This window comes from Thunnus albacares, chromosome 17 (genome assembly GCF_914725855.1).
Source record: "Thunnus albacares chromosome 17, fThuAlb1.1, whole genome shotgun sequence".
Classification (NCBI taxonomy): domain Eukaryota; kingdom Metazoa; phylum Chordata; class Actinopteri; order Scombriformes; family Scombridae; genus Thunnus; species Thunnus albacares.
This window is the reverse complement of record NC_058122.1, coordinates 17,008,329-17,022,127: the sequence shown is the minus strand read 5'-3', so window position 1 is coordinate 17,022,127 and position 13,799 is coordinate 17,008,329. Positions and strand designations below refer to the sequence as shown.

General features: G+C 40.9%; 1 protein-coding gene across 2 annotated transcripts; it reads right to left on the bottom strand.

Moving 5' to 3' along the window:
- Window positions 1-7,630: 7,630 nt before the first annotated feature.
- Window positions 7,631-13,654, bottom strand: LOC122967638 (inward rectifier potassium channel 2-like). Of its 2 annotated transcripts, none has more exons than XM_044332388.1 (2): window positions 13,588-13,654; window positions 7,631-11,227 (listed from the first exon to the last, which is right to left on the bottom strand). In XM_044332388.1, exon 2 carries the CDS (start codon window positions 10,986-10,988, stop codon window positions 9,672-9,674), a length of 1,317 nt encoding a protein of 438 aa, XP_044188323.1. In that variant the 5' UTR covers window positions 10,989-11,227; window positions 13,588-13,654; the 3' UTR covers window positions 7,631-9,671. The 2 variants fall into 2 exon arrangements, with proteins under 2 accessions (XP_044188323.1, XP_044188322.1); XM_044332387.1 differs by having other exon boundaries at window positions 13,476-13,648.
- Between the last annotated feature and the right edge of the window lie 145 nt (window positions 13,655-13,799).

Sequence of the window (13,799 nt, the reverse complement as noted above, 5' to 3'; positions counted from 1 at the left end):
TTCCAGAGGTGTACAAACATGTCACTCTTGTATATTACAGTAGCTGCTATTTTAAGGCATTGACTTAATATTGCGGAGCATCAGATTGACTTTAAGCTGATAAGGCTGATAATAATAATGCTGTGTTTTTTTGATCATTACCCTTGGAAGAAAATTGCCCATCATGTCAACCTTGACCTGTTGTTTCTCTCTCTCTCTCTCTCTTTCTCTCTCTCTCTCTCTCCCCATCCCCTCAAGGAGTTTCTAATCAGAAGTCACATGTCATCTCCTGGAGAGCTTCTGCTTTATTGTTTTCCTTATGGCGGACCTACTTAAACCGGGCATAAGCCACCTCTGTAATCTCAGGCGGGACAGGAGAGAAAATTGTGTTGTGACGTAAGGAATAATCTTCTTGTTGGGAGAAATTGGACTCTGGGCAGAATGAAGAAATCACTTGTTATTTTTAGAACAGAGTAGCTGTTTGTTTATTAACGGTTAAAACGATATTTAATTAGAAAAACCCAGTCAAAGTTACACTGTAAATGAAATTATTTACTCAAGGCTAGTTGTCAAAGTCATTCATTTTGAATCATCCTCTATCACCCTCCTTCTTGGATTCTCTTTTTGAGGTTTTGAAAGTGATATATACAACTCATGATGTAATTTCGCAGTGGGACATCCTCGACCCCATCTCTGCCTGTTCATTCTGGGTCTCAGGTAGTTTGCACCATGGGAAACTCAGCATCAGCATCCTGCAGCCGGATGGCAGAAAGGCCACTGTCGCAGTATACATCCACCCATGAGGTCTGACGCCTAGGAGATAATCTCACCTAGAAAAGGGAGAAGATGATATCGACCATCTGCTTCATCTGGAGGGGATTTGATTGGCTTGCCGCAGCAGAGTGGAGCAGTGGGGATGATTAGGTCTCCCTGGTGTTCCATTGCACTGGGTGCCAGGCTCAATGTCACCACTGATTGGATCCTCTAATCTTGTTCTGTGTGAATTAAATCTAAAGTGGGGAGGAGGATGCCTTCTGCCCTGATTTTGTTTGTGTGAGTGTGAGTGTGTGTGTGTGTGTGTGTGTGTGTGTGTGTGTGTGTGTGTGTGTGTGTATTACTGTTATTCCTGCTTCCTGTCTCTCATGATTAACAGGTACAGTATGAGAACTACCCTGGCTCTGGACAGTGATTTGTATCTTTGATACCATTTCTACTTGAAATGTCTATCTGTTAACAGCCATTCAGTGTGATGGCAAATGGCAAATGCAGCTTCAAAACTGCATCAAAGATCCAATCCAAGTGCTCAAAGATGTATTTCTCGTGATAACAATATACATTAAATCCCATGGGGAGACTTTGTGATAAATAAGTAATGAGGGTTTTGATAATGAAAAATTGTCTGTCAACATCTCAACAACTACTGGATGGGTTGCCATTAAAGTTTTTACACACATTCATGGTCTCCAGACGCTGAATCCCACTGATTTTAGTGAGCTTCCGACACCATTAGGTCGTGGTTGCTACATATATTCAAGTTCCCTTGAGAATAAATCCTAACAATATTGGTGACCCCCTGACTTTTCCTGTAGTGCCACCAGCAGGTCAAAGTTTTCACTCTTTCATGAAAATATCCCAACATCTACTTAATGGATTGGCAGCTAATTTTGTACAGATATGCATAGACAGACAGACAATGCATTTTAATGACTGTAGTGATCCCCTAACTTTTCTTGTAGCAGTACCATGACATTTTAATTTTAGTTTTTCATTGATGTATCTCCACAACTATTGGATGAATTGTTCTGACATCCACAGTCCCCAGATGATGATGATGAGTTTTTTAAAAACTTTGATCCCTTGACATTTCATCTAGCACCCATCTAACACCATCATCAGATGTGTCCAATATTTTTGCCATTAGGTTCAGCTGTACTTTGTGTTTAGGGCTACTTAGCATATGTTAGCATGCTAACACGCTGCTTTCAGCTAACTCTGATACAAGATATGATACATGACAACATACAAATAATGTATTACAGAAAAATGAAATTAAAGCAGTCACAGTTGCAGCTGTCAGAGATATATTGAGGAACAAATTAGGCAGGAAGGATGTGAATTTCCTATTTGCTTGCCAAAATGTGTGCTAAAAATAATCAAACATTTGACACTACCATCATCCATACGCAAACATGACCAATAATGCTATCTTTGGAGACTTAACAAACAGCAATAGTTTGATTCCACGGTTCTCTCTCTATGTCACTCTGGCCTCCATCAAACCTCCAGAGGGATCTGGAACTGACGTTGCTGGTTGCCCAGATATTGTCATAGTAACCCCTGGCTGTAGGCCTTTATTGGCTCTTTTAGGTGCAGATGCTGCTTCGTCCTGAGGGGCTGATGTGCCACACATTCAGCAGAGAGATGTCAGCTCCATTCACAAAAACAGGTTTACAACATGGAGTGAGCAGCTTTGAACATGGAGCCAGCAGCAGTGCAGGTTACAGAAACGGGCAGGTGGTCAAAATGAATCCCAAAGGAAGGCTGGAAATATGTGGGTAGGAAAAGTGAATGGATTACTATCCCCTTGCCTGACAGTTGTCACAGCAGTGTCCAAACTCCCTGGTGTGTGTGTGTGTGTGTAACTGTGTGTAATTTATAGTAATTTAAAGATTTAATCTTTGGGGAACATAAGAAAATATACTTTGATTATGTTACATCCAGCATAGTTTGGCTACGTGGCTGACATCAACAGATATAAATAAGCATTGTACTAACTGGGACTTAAGGGGCAGTTGGTGGTCCTAAGTGTATGAACATGCTGGCTGTAGAGACCAGTTTGGTGGTAACCTTTATCACTGAATGGCTGGACACAGTTCAGATGTATCTGTCTCTCCTCAGCTGTCCTCATAAACAAGCCCTTCTCAAGTATCCCCTGTCCTTTAAATTATCCATCCATGAAATAAACCCATGTTTATGAAAGGCTGTCTTTATATTCATATTTGATTTGGTTTGATTTTTTTATAGTCCTCCATAGTTGCACTGTGTTATATTTCAATCTCAGCTCAGAGGGAGTAATTTGTTTCAACTCTTATCTGCAGGTGGATCCACATTGCCAGCAGGGCTTGTCATGATGGAAGCAGGCATCATAAATGGAGTTCAGGGAGGCTTTGTGTTCTGTGTTGTGGTTCACTTGCTGATGCACCTCCATTATAGGCAACAAAAGTGCGACACCACTGAGTGCCAAATCCTCTCAGTACAAGGTGCTTCTGGTCAAGAGCCAACAATGAACATAAAGTAGGTATCGCTTTGTTTCCTGGCTCTGGATGTCAGTGTCAAGGTCAGGGCAGCCAGAGCCAGTGGATAAAGGTCAGCAGCATGAATAGACAAGTAGTTACTGACAGAGATTTCAAAACTGTAAATGTTTTCTACTCCAATGACAATGGCCAGATAAGATCAGACAATGACATAATCTTAGATATGTTTGCATGAAGATGGCAAAACATGAATAAAGTCATGCAATGAACAAAAGCTGCCATGTGCTGAATGTCTCTTTGTTGCTGCCTGTGTCAGTGGACACACCCACGCTGAATAAATATACATATTGTCTTTCAGCAGGCTTTGGAGAATGGAAAAAGCCTGAATCCTGTCCAACATATTGTACCTGCTGGATTCTCCTATTCCTCCCCTGAGTGTCATGAGACACTCAGCTGTCAAAGATAGAGCCAAAATGAGTGTCAGCAGGTGTGTGTGTGTGTGTGTGTGTTTGTGTGTGTTTGTGTGTGCACATGTGTAAGTTTATCATAGTTCAAAAATCTGAAACTATAATTAGAAGGATGCAGAGAAAAACAAGCAAGCAAAACAGACCAAGAAAGCGACAATAGAGTGTTTATAAAGAGGGTAAAATTGCAATCAGTTTATCCAGAGTTCTGTGAAATCTGGAATGAAATACTAGCAAATTATATGACTATAAGAGCGAGACATATTCCTCAACATCAAATTAGTTCGGATTTTTCTATGTCCATGTTAAAACAACTAAAGTGGCAGATAAAATGAATAAAAACTACAAAATTAAAACAAGTACACCTCATTTGACAGTAAAAAGAATTGGAATACCCCAGTATGACGAGAGGTGACAGATCACAGCAGGGGTTTCACTGACACTAGCCAGGAATCCCCTACACACACAAACACACACACACGCACACACCCACACAGACACGCACATCAACAGAAGGTTCTGGCAAGTGTATCAGCTGTTGACTGATAGGAGAAACACATTTGTCTGTGATCTGACACTCCAGCTCTGTTTTAAGTGAACTGTAAACCTTTACGGGTGTGACCAAAATGTCTGAGTGTATTCTGAAATCTCAGACATGCAAATTAGGCTTCATCAGGTTTACAACAAAAAACAAGAAGAATATTTTCCAGTTTCCTTTAAATGGCTTTGACATGCAATAAAAAAAAAAGTTTTTGTTTGCAAAAACTCATCAAAAATGCATATACGAATCTCCCCGATCATCTTAACTGCAGTACTCTATACTTCACCAGTGTATGCTTTCGTTCATTGCCACTACCACTCCTTGAAGCATGTTGGCAACTGCATTGGGGTCGCATTTCTTTGCTAAGTGGGTAAGCATCTCTGCAGCAGTAGCATCAGGAAGGAAGGATGGCAACATGATCACCCTCAAAGTTGCAAGTTTAAAGACGACAGGTGAGTATCAGCATTTTGCCCCCAGACTGACTGACTGACTTACTGGCTGCAGCAGACAGCATACACACTGGAGGTCTTATGCAATTGCCATGTCATCAGCATTATGTAATTACTTAATTTAATCTCATTGCACTTGAGGAAGATATATTGTTTTTCTTTTCATGCCAGCTGAAGTGCAAAACTTAAAATCATGCAGCAGATGACAATTCTGAAAATTGGAATTAGAAGTAACTTCTAATTCCTAAAATACAGTGGCATTCCCTGCCAAAGTGACCTGACTGTATCAGATCACAGGCTTCACCAGGCTGTTAATTACAGCCTCGCCATGAAGAGACACACATTGCATGAGTTATGTGCTTGTCAAAACCAAAGTCAAAGCTCCCATCAAGCACATCGCTCGGACTTGGATTGGCTTTCATCCACAGTGAAAAGTTTGCCATCTGCAGTTTCTGTCCCACTTCCAGACTTGTTGAGGCAATAAGTCATTTTGACTGAATGGTTACAATTTGTGAACGTCACGGCTACTTCAGTTTTACTTTACTGCCAAGATTATCACACCACATTCTCGGAAGTTACAAAATATGGAGTAGCTGAGTGTAACACAGACGTCACGTCAGATGGCTGTAAACCAAGACTGTGATGATGGACTAAACCTGTGTTTTGTTCATTTCAGCAATAAACTGTATTGCTGCACTGCATTTTGATCATTTTTAAACATTTGGCACTGCAGATACTTACTTCTACTTGACATTCTCAAATCTGTCTCACATAAGTAGACGCATAATTCTTCATAATTAAGAGAAGAATCATCATTACATAAATTATTCTGATTTACAGAATCCTGTTAATATGGATGACGCCTGCTGACCTGAGCAACACGCACGAGACATGAATTTAGGCCAAATACACACAGTTTATTTATAAAGTAAGTGTGAACATGGCCCACATAAGATCAGGAACAGAGAATTTTCCTGATATAAAGCCTTTTCTAAATAATGTTCTGGAAAGACTTTGTCCAGACTGCACTACACTTCCTCCTAAGTGATAAATATGCCTGTGATTTTAACACTTGCTAAAATAATGTGTATAAACTTTCTCTAAGTGACAGTTGCTGAGATTAACCAGGGGTGTTTCTAAGCTTTCACAAGGGGTAACAGGAGGACAAATGTAACACTTCCACTGGTCATACCTTTCTGTTTTATTGGTTCATACTGAGGTCTGGGAGCATGGAGTATGTCTAGTGGCCTTTTTGTGGACAAAATGGAGCAAAAAACATGAAAAAATGATGATGGGTGTGAACTTGATTCCTCTCCCTCTTCTACTTTTACACAGAGATACTTAGTGTGGAAAAGCATCATCCTTAAGGGACAACTTCATTTGTAGAGAGTGCTGCACTATCACAGATTCTTTCCTGCCTTATCTGAAACCGTTAGCTTATTTAGCATTAAACAGATAAGTCACACACTATAAGTCATGACTGCCTTACTCTGCTGATTAATTGTTTATGTTTATGTTCACCCATCTAATCTGAAGGTCAAGCTGATGTTGATAAGCCGGTTCAGGGGAATTCGCCAGAGAGACGTCACCAGCAGCATCGACAGGGCCACTCTGGCCAACGCTGGCTGTCAATTTTTTTCAAACAGTACATCCTGCACGGACTGAACAGCCACCATCCGTTCGGTTAAATCAGTCATCACAGAGCTTTCACAGGTTTAGCTGTGACATTGCTGAAGTCAAGAGGATTCTTTCAAAAGGAGGCTGGAAATAAATCATCGAAATGTTCCATGTAACAAACCTCGCTGCAAGAGAGTCATCTTGAATCAGAAAAACTTGATCATCTTATACAGTTAAGTCAATGTGAGACTGACTTGGTGAGAATTAATTAAAATGTCTTTTCTAAATGGAATAGGGACAGTCCCCATTTTCATTCCAAGCTGATCTTTGTGGCAGTTTCATTGGCTAATGTGGAAAAAGCCCCGAGGCAGCACCAACTTCCTATGTAGAACCAAATCAAACCGGCTCACTGCCTCCCTCTGGACGTGTCGGATCAATAGATCCCCCGACTACGTCTCATGCTGGGGATGGAAATTAACTAAATTTGCTGACAAATGTGTCATGCTGCGCAGGTTCATCTATGATACAACCATATCGATCACATCATATGCTGAATAACATTTTATGCATGTTTATGTTAGATTAGAGGAGTTGGCGGATGGTCACAATGCTGGCTGCACTTCCCCTCTGGAGTATTGGTTTGTTATGTAATAACAAGTGAGTCCACATGGTCTTGTAAACAGATCACCATCAAATAATATGTCATTTTTATTGAAAATCTCTGAAACATGTGAGCAAATCTGGATAAAAAAAAAAAAAACAGTAGATCAGGAAAGAATTAGGGGTAATCTTCATTCAAACTTTTTGGCTTAGGGTTAGGGTTAGGGTTAGTCTATACCCCTGCTAATTTTACACATTAACACCATTCCTAAAGATGACCTGTGGTGCAGAAGTACCCTCTTTTATACAGTTAACTGAAGGTGATTGAGCAGGATGAGTGGTTTTTTCCATCGCTGTCACTGAAAATGACTTCCAGTGGAGTAGACTGATATAGCATGAGGTCTCTGTAGGTTTGCACGGAACTGGAGTGAGTCAGTTCGGTGAATTATAGTAAATGATGGTGTGAGCTCTGACAGCTAGCAGCCTGGAATTTGGGTCACAGCTCCAAATTAGAGGAGCAGCATGTGTGTCCACAGCTAAAACTGTCAAGCAGGCCTCCAGATGTCACACATTTTGGGTCAAAATGCAAATCCTTGGAACAGTAAAATGCAGGTGCACCTCTCAGCTCTTGTACATATAAAAGATTGGAACTATTTACAAAGGTCATAAACGCCCAGAATATCTAGTTGAAATGTGTTGTTTACAAACAATGCATCAACTTCATAATGATTTTTACACTTTTATTGAAAAAAGGACATAAACAGTTTTCAACAACTGCAATATCAATATTCAGTATTTGCATTATAATTTACAAAAGATTTTTAAAAAAAACCTGTACAGTCTCTGGTTTGTGCAGGAAATTGGGAAGACCCTGGTAGAAAAATAAAGACCTAAAACAGGAGAAGTGTCAAAGTGAGAACAGATAAAATGTTACGTATAGATTTCCCTACCAGAGAAGCAGCACAGTGTTCTGGCTTCCACTGACCTTATCCAAGCATGAATGTGTCAATACAAACAATACACAATAACACCCCAAGTGATTATTTAAAAAGAAAAAAAAAGAAAATCAATAAAGCTCCATCTTGTGTAAGACTGAAGTCAAGTGCTGTTCAGGATTTGTGTTTAGAACTGAAGTATTAACTAGCAGACCTGAATCTAGTTTTAATAAGACAAAGCAAGGGCCCATTCAGAAATGACAAATAACTTCACATGACCCGCAGTGGTGAAGCGACAGGGTTAACTAGGATGTGTCCAAATTTTGCACGACTGCCATGCCAAGAACACTGATCTTAATATAAAGTAGACTACGTCAAAAGCAACTCAAATAACGTACCATACTTCAGTGTGTCAACAGCCAACCACTGTTAGATGAGGAAAAGTTCAGGTTTCAAATCAACATCAATTAACAGATGAGAGTTACAGTTGCCTCTTACTGTATATATATGTACACATTTGGCTTTGGGTAATAAAGCTGTTATGAGGGGCATGGAGGGGGGGGGGAGGGGGTCTCTGGTGAGGAAGAAAGTGCACTAAAGCTTCGGAAAACACACTGACAGACTCATGCTTGTCTACATCTAGAAATAACATTATAGGCTGCATTAGCAAATCTCCAAATGGATACTTTAAAAGACAAATAATACATTTTGGCTCCTAGATTTCTCTCTAAACATACAATATGTAACTTAGCAGCACTTATCATCAACATTCATAACCTCGGCTCAGGGTCGAGTTTCCTGTCACAGTCTACCACTGAATTGAACCGTATTGCACATTAGAACATGAAGACTTGTGAGAAGTGGCAGTGTTCGGCACAGCAAATCACCTCCAATTGCTTCTTCCTGTGACATCTAATGCAGTGTGTGCTCAGTCGAAGCCAAACCTCCTGAGTGCCTCCGCCGGGACTGAGACTTTTGCTAAGGCACACGTTGCAAAAGATGCTACTGGGTGAGACAAGATGATAAGAGCATAATGTACTCGTGCTCGTAACCTGTGCAAGACATCTCTTTCCTGCCTCACGCCATGAGAGCAACACCTAAACCGCCACACTGAAGAAGATTATAAATATACTTTGCTATGAGACCAGCTCATTAACAAACAGTAGCCTTTCTGGCGCAGGTGGTTTAATGGGTTAAAAATGTGATTAGTAGCCTTTAAAACAAGATTGTTGAGCTTTAAATTATTTAAAAAATCTCAGAACTTAAAGTTCAATTAAAAATGTTTTAATTGAAATTAAATATATTAAATTATTTTTGCCAGTCACAACTTCATGTGACATTTTGGCCACAAGTGGTTGAAATGAAATTACACACTCAACACTCTTTTCATCAAAAATAATTATCTATGCAAAATGCTCCAACTGGGTATTGCACTGTTGCACTAGAATAAGTTAGAAATTAGATTTTCTTAAGCAAACATTGAATTTTTTTTTTTATCCAAATGGCTTTTCTACTAACATATTTTGACTTCAGAAGTGCAGTATACTCAGAAACAGACTGCACACTGAGTGCAAGTGAAGGCATCTAACCCATTTTATCCCTCTAGCCCTGTTGCAACCAGTTAATTTATCACCACCGTCACCATAAACAACATTAACATGTTTGGATTTCCATGGTGTCTTGTGCGTGAGCTTCTGCATAGAGAATTTCATACTCAACTCACAGTCTTTTACAAACCGTCATGCAATATCATCAAAAGCAATCAGGAACAAAGTTCAAGCAAATTTTAACATACCCTGTGGTAGTATTTAACCCTTCAACATCCCCTGTAGTCATATTTCTGATTCTGCTGTCAAAGGCCTTGATTCTAAAGGCAAAGAGTCCAGATTGTGTTCAGAGTCTGAAACTACATCTGTGTTTGTGTCTTCAAGTGCACCAACCTCCACACTCCTCATCTCCCTGTTTTCATCCTCCTCGAACTCCTCCTCCATCTCTACTTTTTCAAGAGCCACTTCGTTCTCATAACAAAAGGAGTTCCTCGAGCTGGAGGCGTTGGACTTCTTCTCTGCTAGTTCCCTGGCGCTACAGTGGGGTGTGCTGGGCACCTCGTAGGTGTTGTCAAAGCGAGAGTAGTCCACTTTGTAGTAGTTCTTTTCTTCGAAGAGCACCGGCTCAAAGCGGTGGCCCCAGAGGATCTCGCTGGCCACATAGGAGCTCCGACATTGAGTAGTCATGGCTGTGGCCTCGACCATGCCCTCAAGAATCACTACAATCTCAAATTCTGACGACTCCAACTCCTGTTTGCTCATCTCAAAGAATGGGCTGTCCTCATCAATCTCATGCACAATGGTGATCGGAGACACCAGGAAGATTCTGTCAATGCCGCTATCGAAGCCTACGTCGATGTCTACCTGATCTAGAGGGATGAACTCTCCCTCTGCAGTGGTGCGAGACTTGAGGAGCTGGGCCCTAACATGGGCCTCCACCAGGTGACTCTTCCTCAGGTTTCCCACGCGCCACATCAGGCACAGTTTGCCGTCCCTCATGGCCACTGTAGCAAAGTGGCTGAACACAAGGGTCTCATTCCTCTTTTTGGGCTTGGCCATCTTGGCCATGACAGCACCGATGATGAAAGCATCAATGATGCATCCCACAATGCTTTGGAAGACGACCATAAAGACAGCAACGGGGCACTCCTCTGTCACATAGCGATACCCATAGCCAATAGTGGTTTGGGTCTCCACCGAGAACAAGAAGGCAGCAGTAAAGCTGTCCACATTGGAAACACACATTTGAGTCTCATTCTCCAAGTCCCCATAAGAGAGGGCCACTAGCCAGAAGACGAGGCCAAAAAACAACCATGACAGCAGGAAGGAAAGGCAGAAGATGAGCAGCATCCAACGCCAGCGAATGTCCACACAGGTGGTGAAGATATCTGCCAGGTACCGCTGGCCTTTCTCACTCATATTGATAAACTGCACATTGCAGTGACCATCCTTCCTGACAAAGCGGCTCTGATGTTGGTGCTCTGTGTGCACCTTATTAACATTGCCGTTTCCGTAGCCATTCGGGACGGCAATAGTGGCCAGCTTCATGCCATCTTCCTCAGAGGACACAATGCTGTAACGGTGACTTCGCACACTCCCCATCACTTCCGCCTGGGAGGGCTGGGCCGATTCTGCTTTGGAAAACAGTCTAAGTTTTTGGTAGAAGCGTTGGAGAAACAGTTTTGAATGATCCCGGGGACAAAGTCAAGCAGAAATAATGGACAACAGGAGTAGATCCTGAGGGGAACAGGGGAGACTGCGCTTCTGCAGGCGTGTGCACCTTTGGTGAGGGCAGGTCACTCCTCTCTGATGGCTGTTTTGGACCTCATCAGTGAAGTGGGCTGTGGAAATTGCAGAGAGAAAAACAGTTTTAAAGTAATTGGCAGGAACCAGAGCAAAGATCAGTGCATGTGGGTGTGTGGTTACCTGCTGTTTAAATAATGCAGTGTACACTCCAAGTTAGCGGCACTATTCTTGCATACATAGACAGTATAAAGCATTGTATGTACTGCAGTCAGAAAGCACAAGGAATGCATTGTGCATGCATTATCAGTAGTAGATTAAAAATATTATCCAAGCACTCAGATAGCTGACAAAGAGGGAAAGGATGTTTACCCTGCTTAATGTAAGTATTAATTAGGCAGGTCAATCCATGGGGAGCGGAGTCAAATTACAGATCAAGTTCTTGTTAATCCAGCGAGCGGCTGGAACAAAGATACTATACATGTAGCAGCTCTTTGCAGACATATTGACATAAATGAGAAAGAAAATTATATGACATGCATTGAAAAATCAATTTACAGCATGTTCACTATTACATTTCTTGCTACTTCATCTCAGTTATTGAAGAGTGCTCAGTTACAATAACAAATGTGCACAAGAATTTCCATAACTAATTCACAACTACATTCTCACCACTAAATGATGTAACAAGATTTAATGAACCACGCAGCTATTCAGAGAGGATGGGTCACTTTCTCTGAAAGCAACAGTAACCTTGCATCATATGTAATAGAGCAACAAGGACAGCTAAATTAGAAAAGCTATTGACTTGGTGTTTGTGTGGCCTGAAAGGTCCATTAAAATGCAACACCACAGGCTACAAAAGGCCACAGTTGGCCAGACATGCTCTGCTAGTGCCAAAATCACTCCCAACCTCCACTTTTTAAACTATCTTGTCTGTGTATGTCACTATTGTGTCAGAGTGAGAAAGTCCATAAAGAACATGTTGGAAGTATGAAATAAAGCCTGGTGGCATTTTAAGTGAATATGTTGAAAACATGTAATTGTTCATGTTTTGTTGATTTAGTTAAAAAGTGAAACTTTTTGTCAGCATAGGTCAGTTTTATTCCACTATCTAATTTTGTAACTATTTAACTTTTCTGAAAGTGATCAAATGTCAGCTGGGATAAAATATGCAAGACCTGGCCCTAAATCCCCCTGCATCATCTTTGTTTTTTTCAACTAATGATGTCACTGCTGGGTTGACTCAAAATAGCAACCTGTCACGCACACTGTTGGGAATAAGGGGCTTAAAACATCCCATAGAATTTAAAATAATACATTTCAACAGATCCCAGACTACGTCAAACTTCTCCATGACATTTCAAAGGAAGTCATCTTTTGGTTTTACCAAGTATTCTATGTTAGTTTGGTGCCCAAATAACATAAACACCAGCCTGCTAAAAGTCTTCAGACATGATTGGAGAGAGTCTGACAGAAAGACAGTTGAGAGGGCATTTCTAGGATACTGTAGTCTGAGTCAGTGGACAGTCAACAGAGCATACATTTTTAACATGGGTGACCCCCTATGGGAGTCAAACCCCCTAACTTTGACAGAGAAAGAGAGCACTAAAAAGTCTCTCTCTGTCTGTCATTACAACTGTCACTGTTTATACCTTTCACTATATCACATCACTTATTGCTGCAGGTCGGTACATGGTGACAGACCAAGGCTTCCAGAGGCTGCACAACCTGTGACTGTTTGTTTTACATGTGTTCTCAATTAGAGCCAACAGCTGAGGCAGATGGAAACTGGTTACATAAAGCTGCTCTATTTTTTTTATTACACAAATCAATAACTATAGCCAATCATTCAGCAGATGCTCTCTTTTGTTATAAGCTCTGCCAACATATATTATGTTAGAATAAAAAACAATTTCTAAGTTTTGCAGCAGTTTCACACATTTGTATTGATTTTGTTTATTATTATTGTTATTATTTTTTACACTAAAGGCTTCAGCAAAGTATAACAAAATTCAGCTCCTGCATAGACATCATGAGTTACATCGAGGACAGGGGCAATGCAGGAGATCATCCAGTCTACATCCTGCAATCTCTAATGGTAGACTTATTAAAAACAGCGGCGTCCAGTAATTATAATAATAAGATTAATACTAAATAATACTATTAATTTTAAAAGCATTTTTATGAAACATGGATTTCTCAGGACTGACTCATTTTCATACTGCAGGCATCAGTCTGTGCAAGATTGCACCTCAATTATTGTAAACCGAAAGTTAGCTGTATTTCCCACGCTACATCACTCCCACAGATAGAGACAAATGTTTTTCCGCTTATTACACCTACCTGTTGGTCCATGCACTGCAAATCTGCCGTTTTCTTGTTGTAATAAGTCCCATATGCGCCACATACGCAGACTGCATCCCTTTTATTCTCACTGCTCTTTTATTGTGCTCACCTAGTTTCCCGTCCGGCGCTGTAAATTCTGCCATAACCCTCTCCAACAGTACTGAAGAAGATGTTTGTCGTCGCAAAGACGGACTTTAAAAACACGTGTGCCTGTCCCCGCCCCCATCGCGTTGACGGCCAATAGAAAGCTGCAGCGCCTGTTTGAGGCTCTGAGCCCACAAGATTTTTTTTTAAGTGGAAGACAAGGGGGGTGAAAAAAAT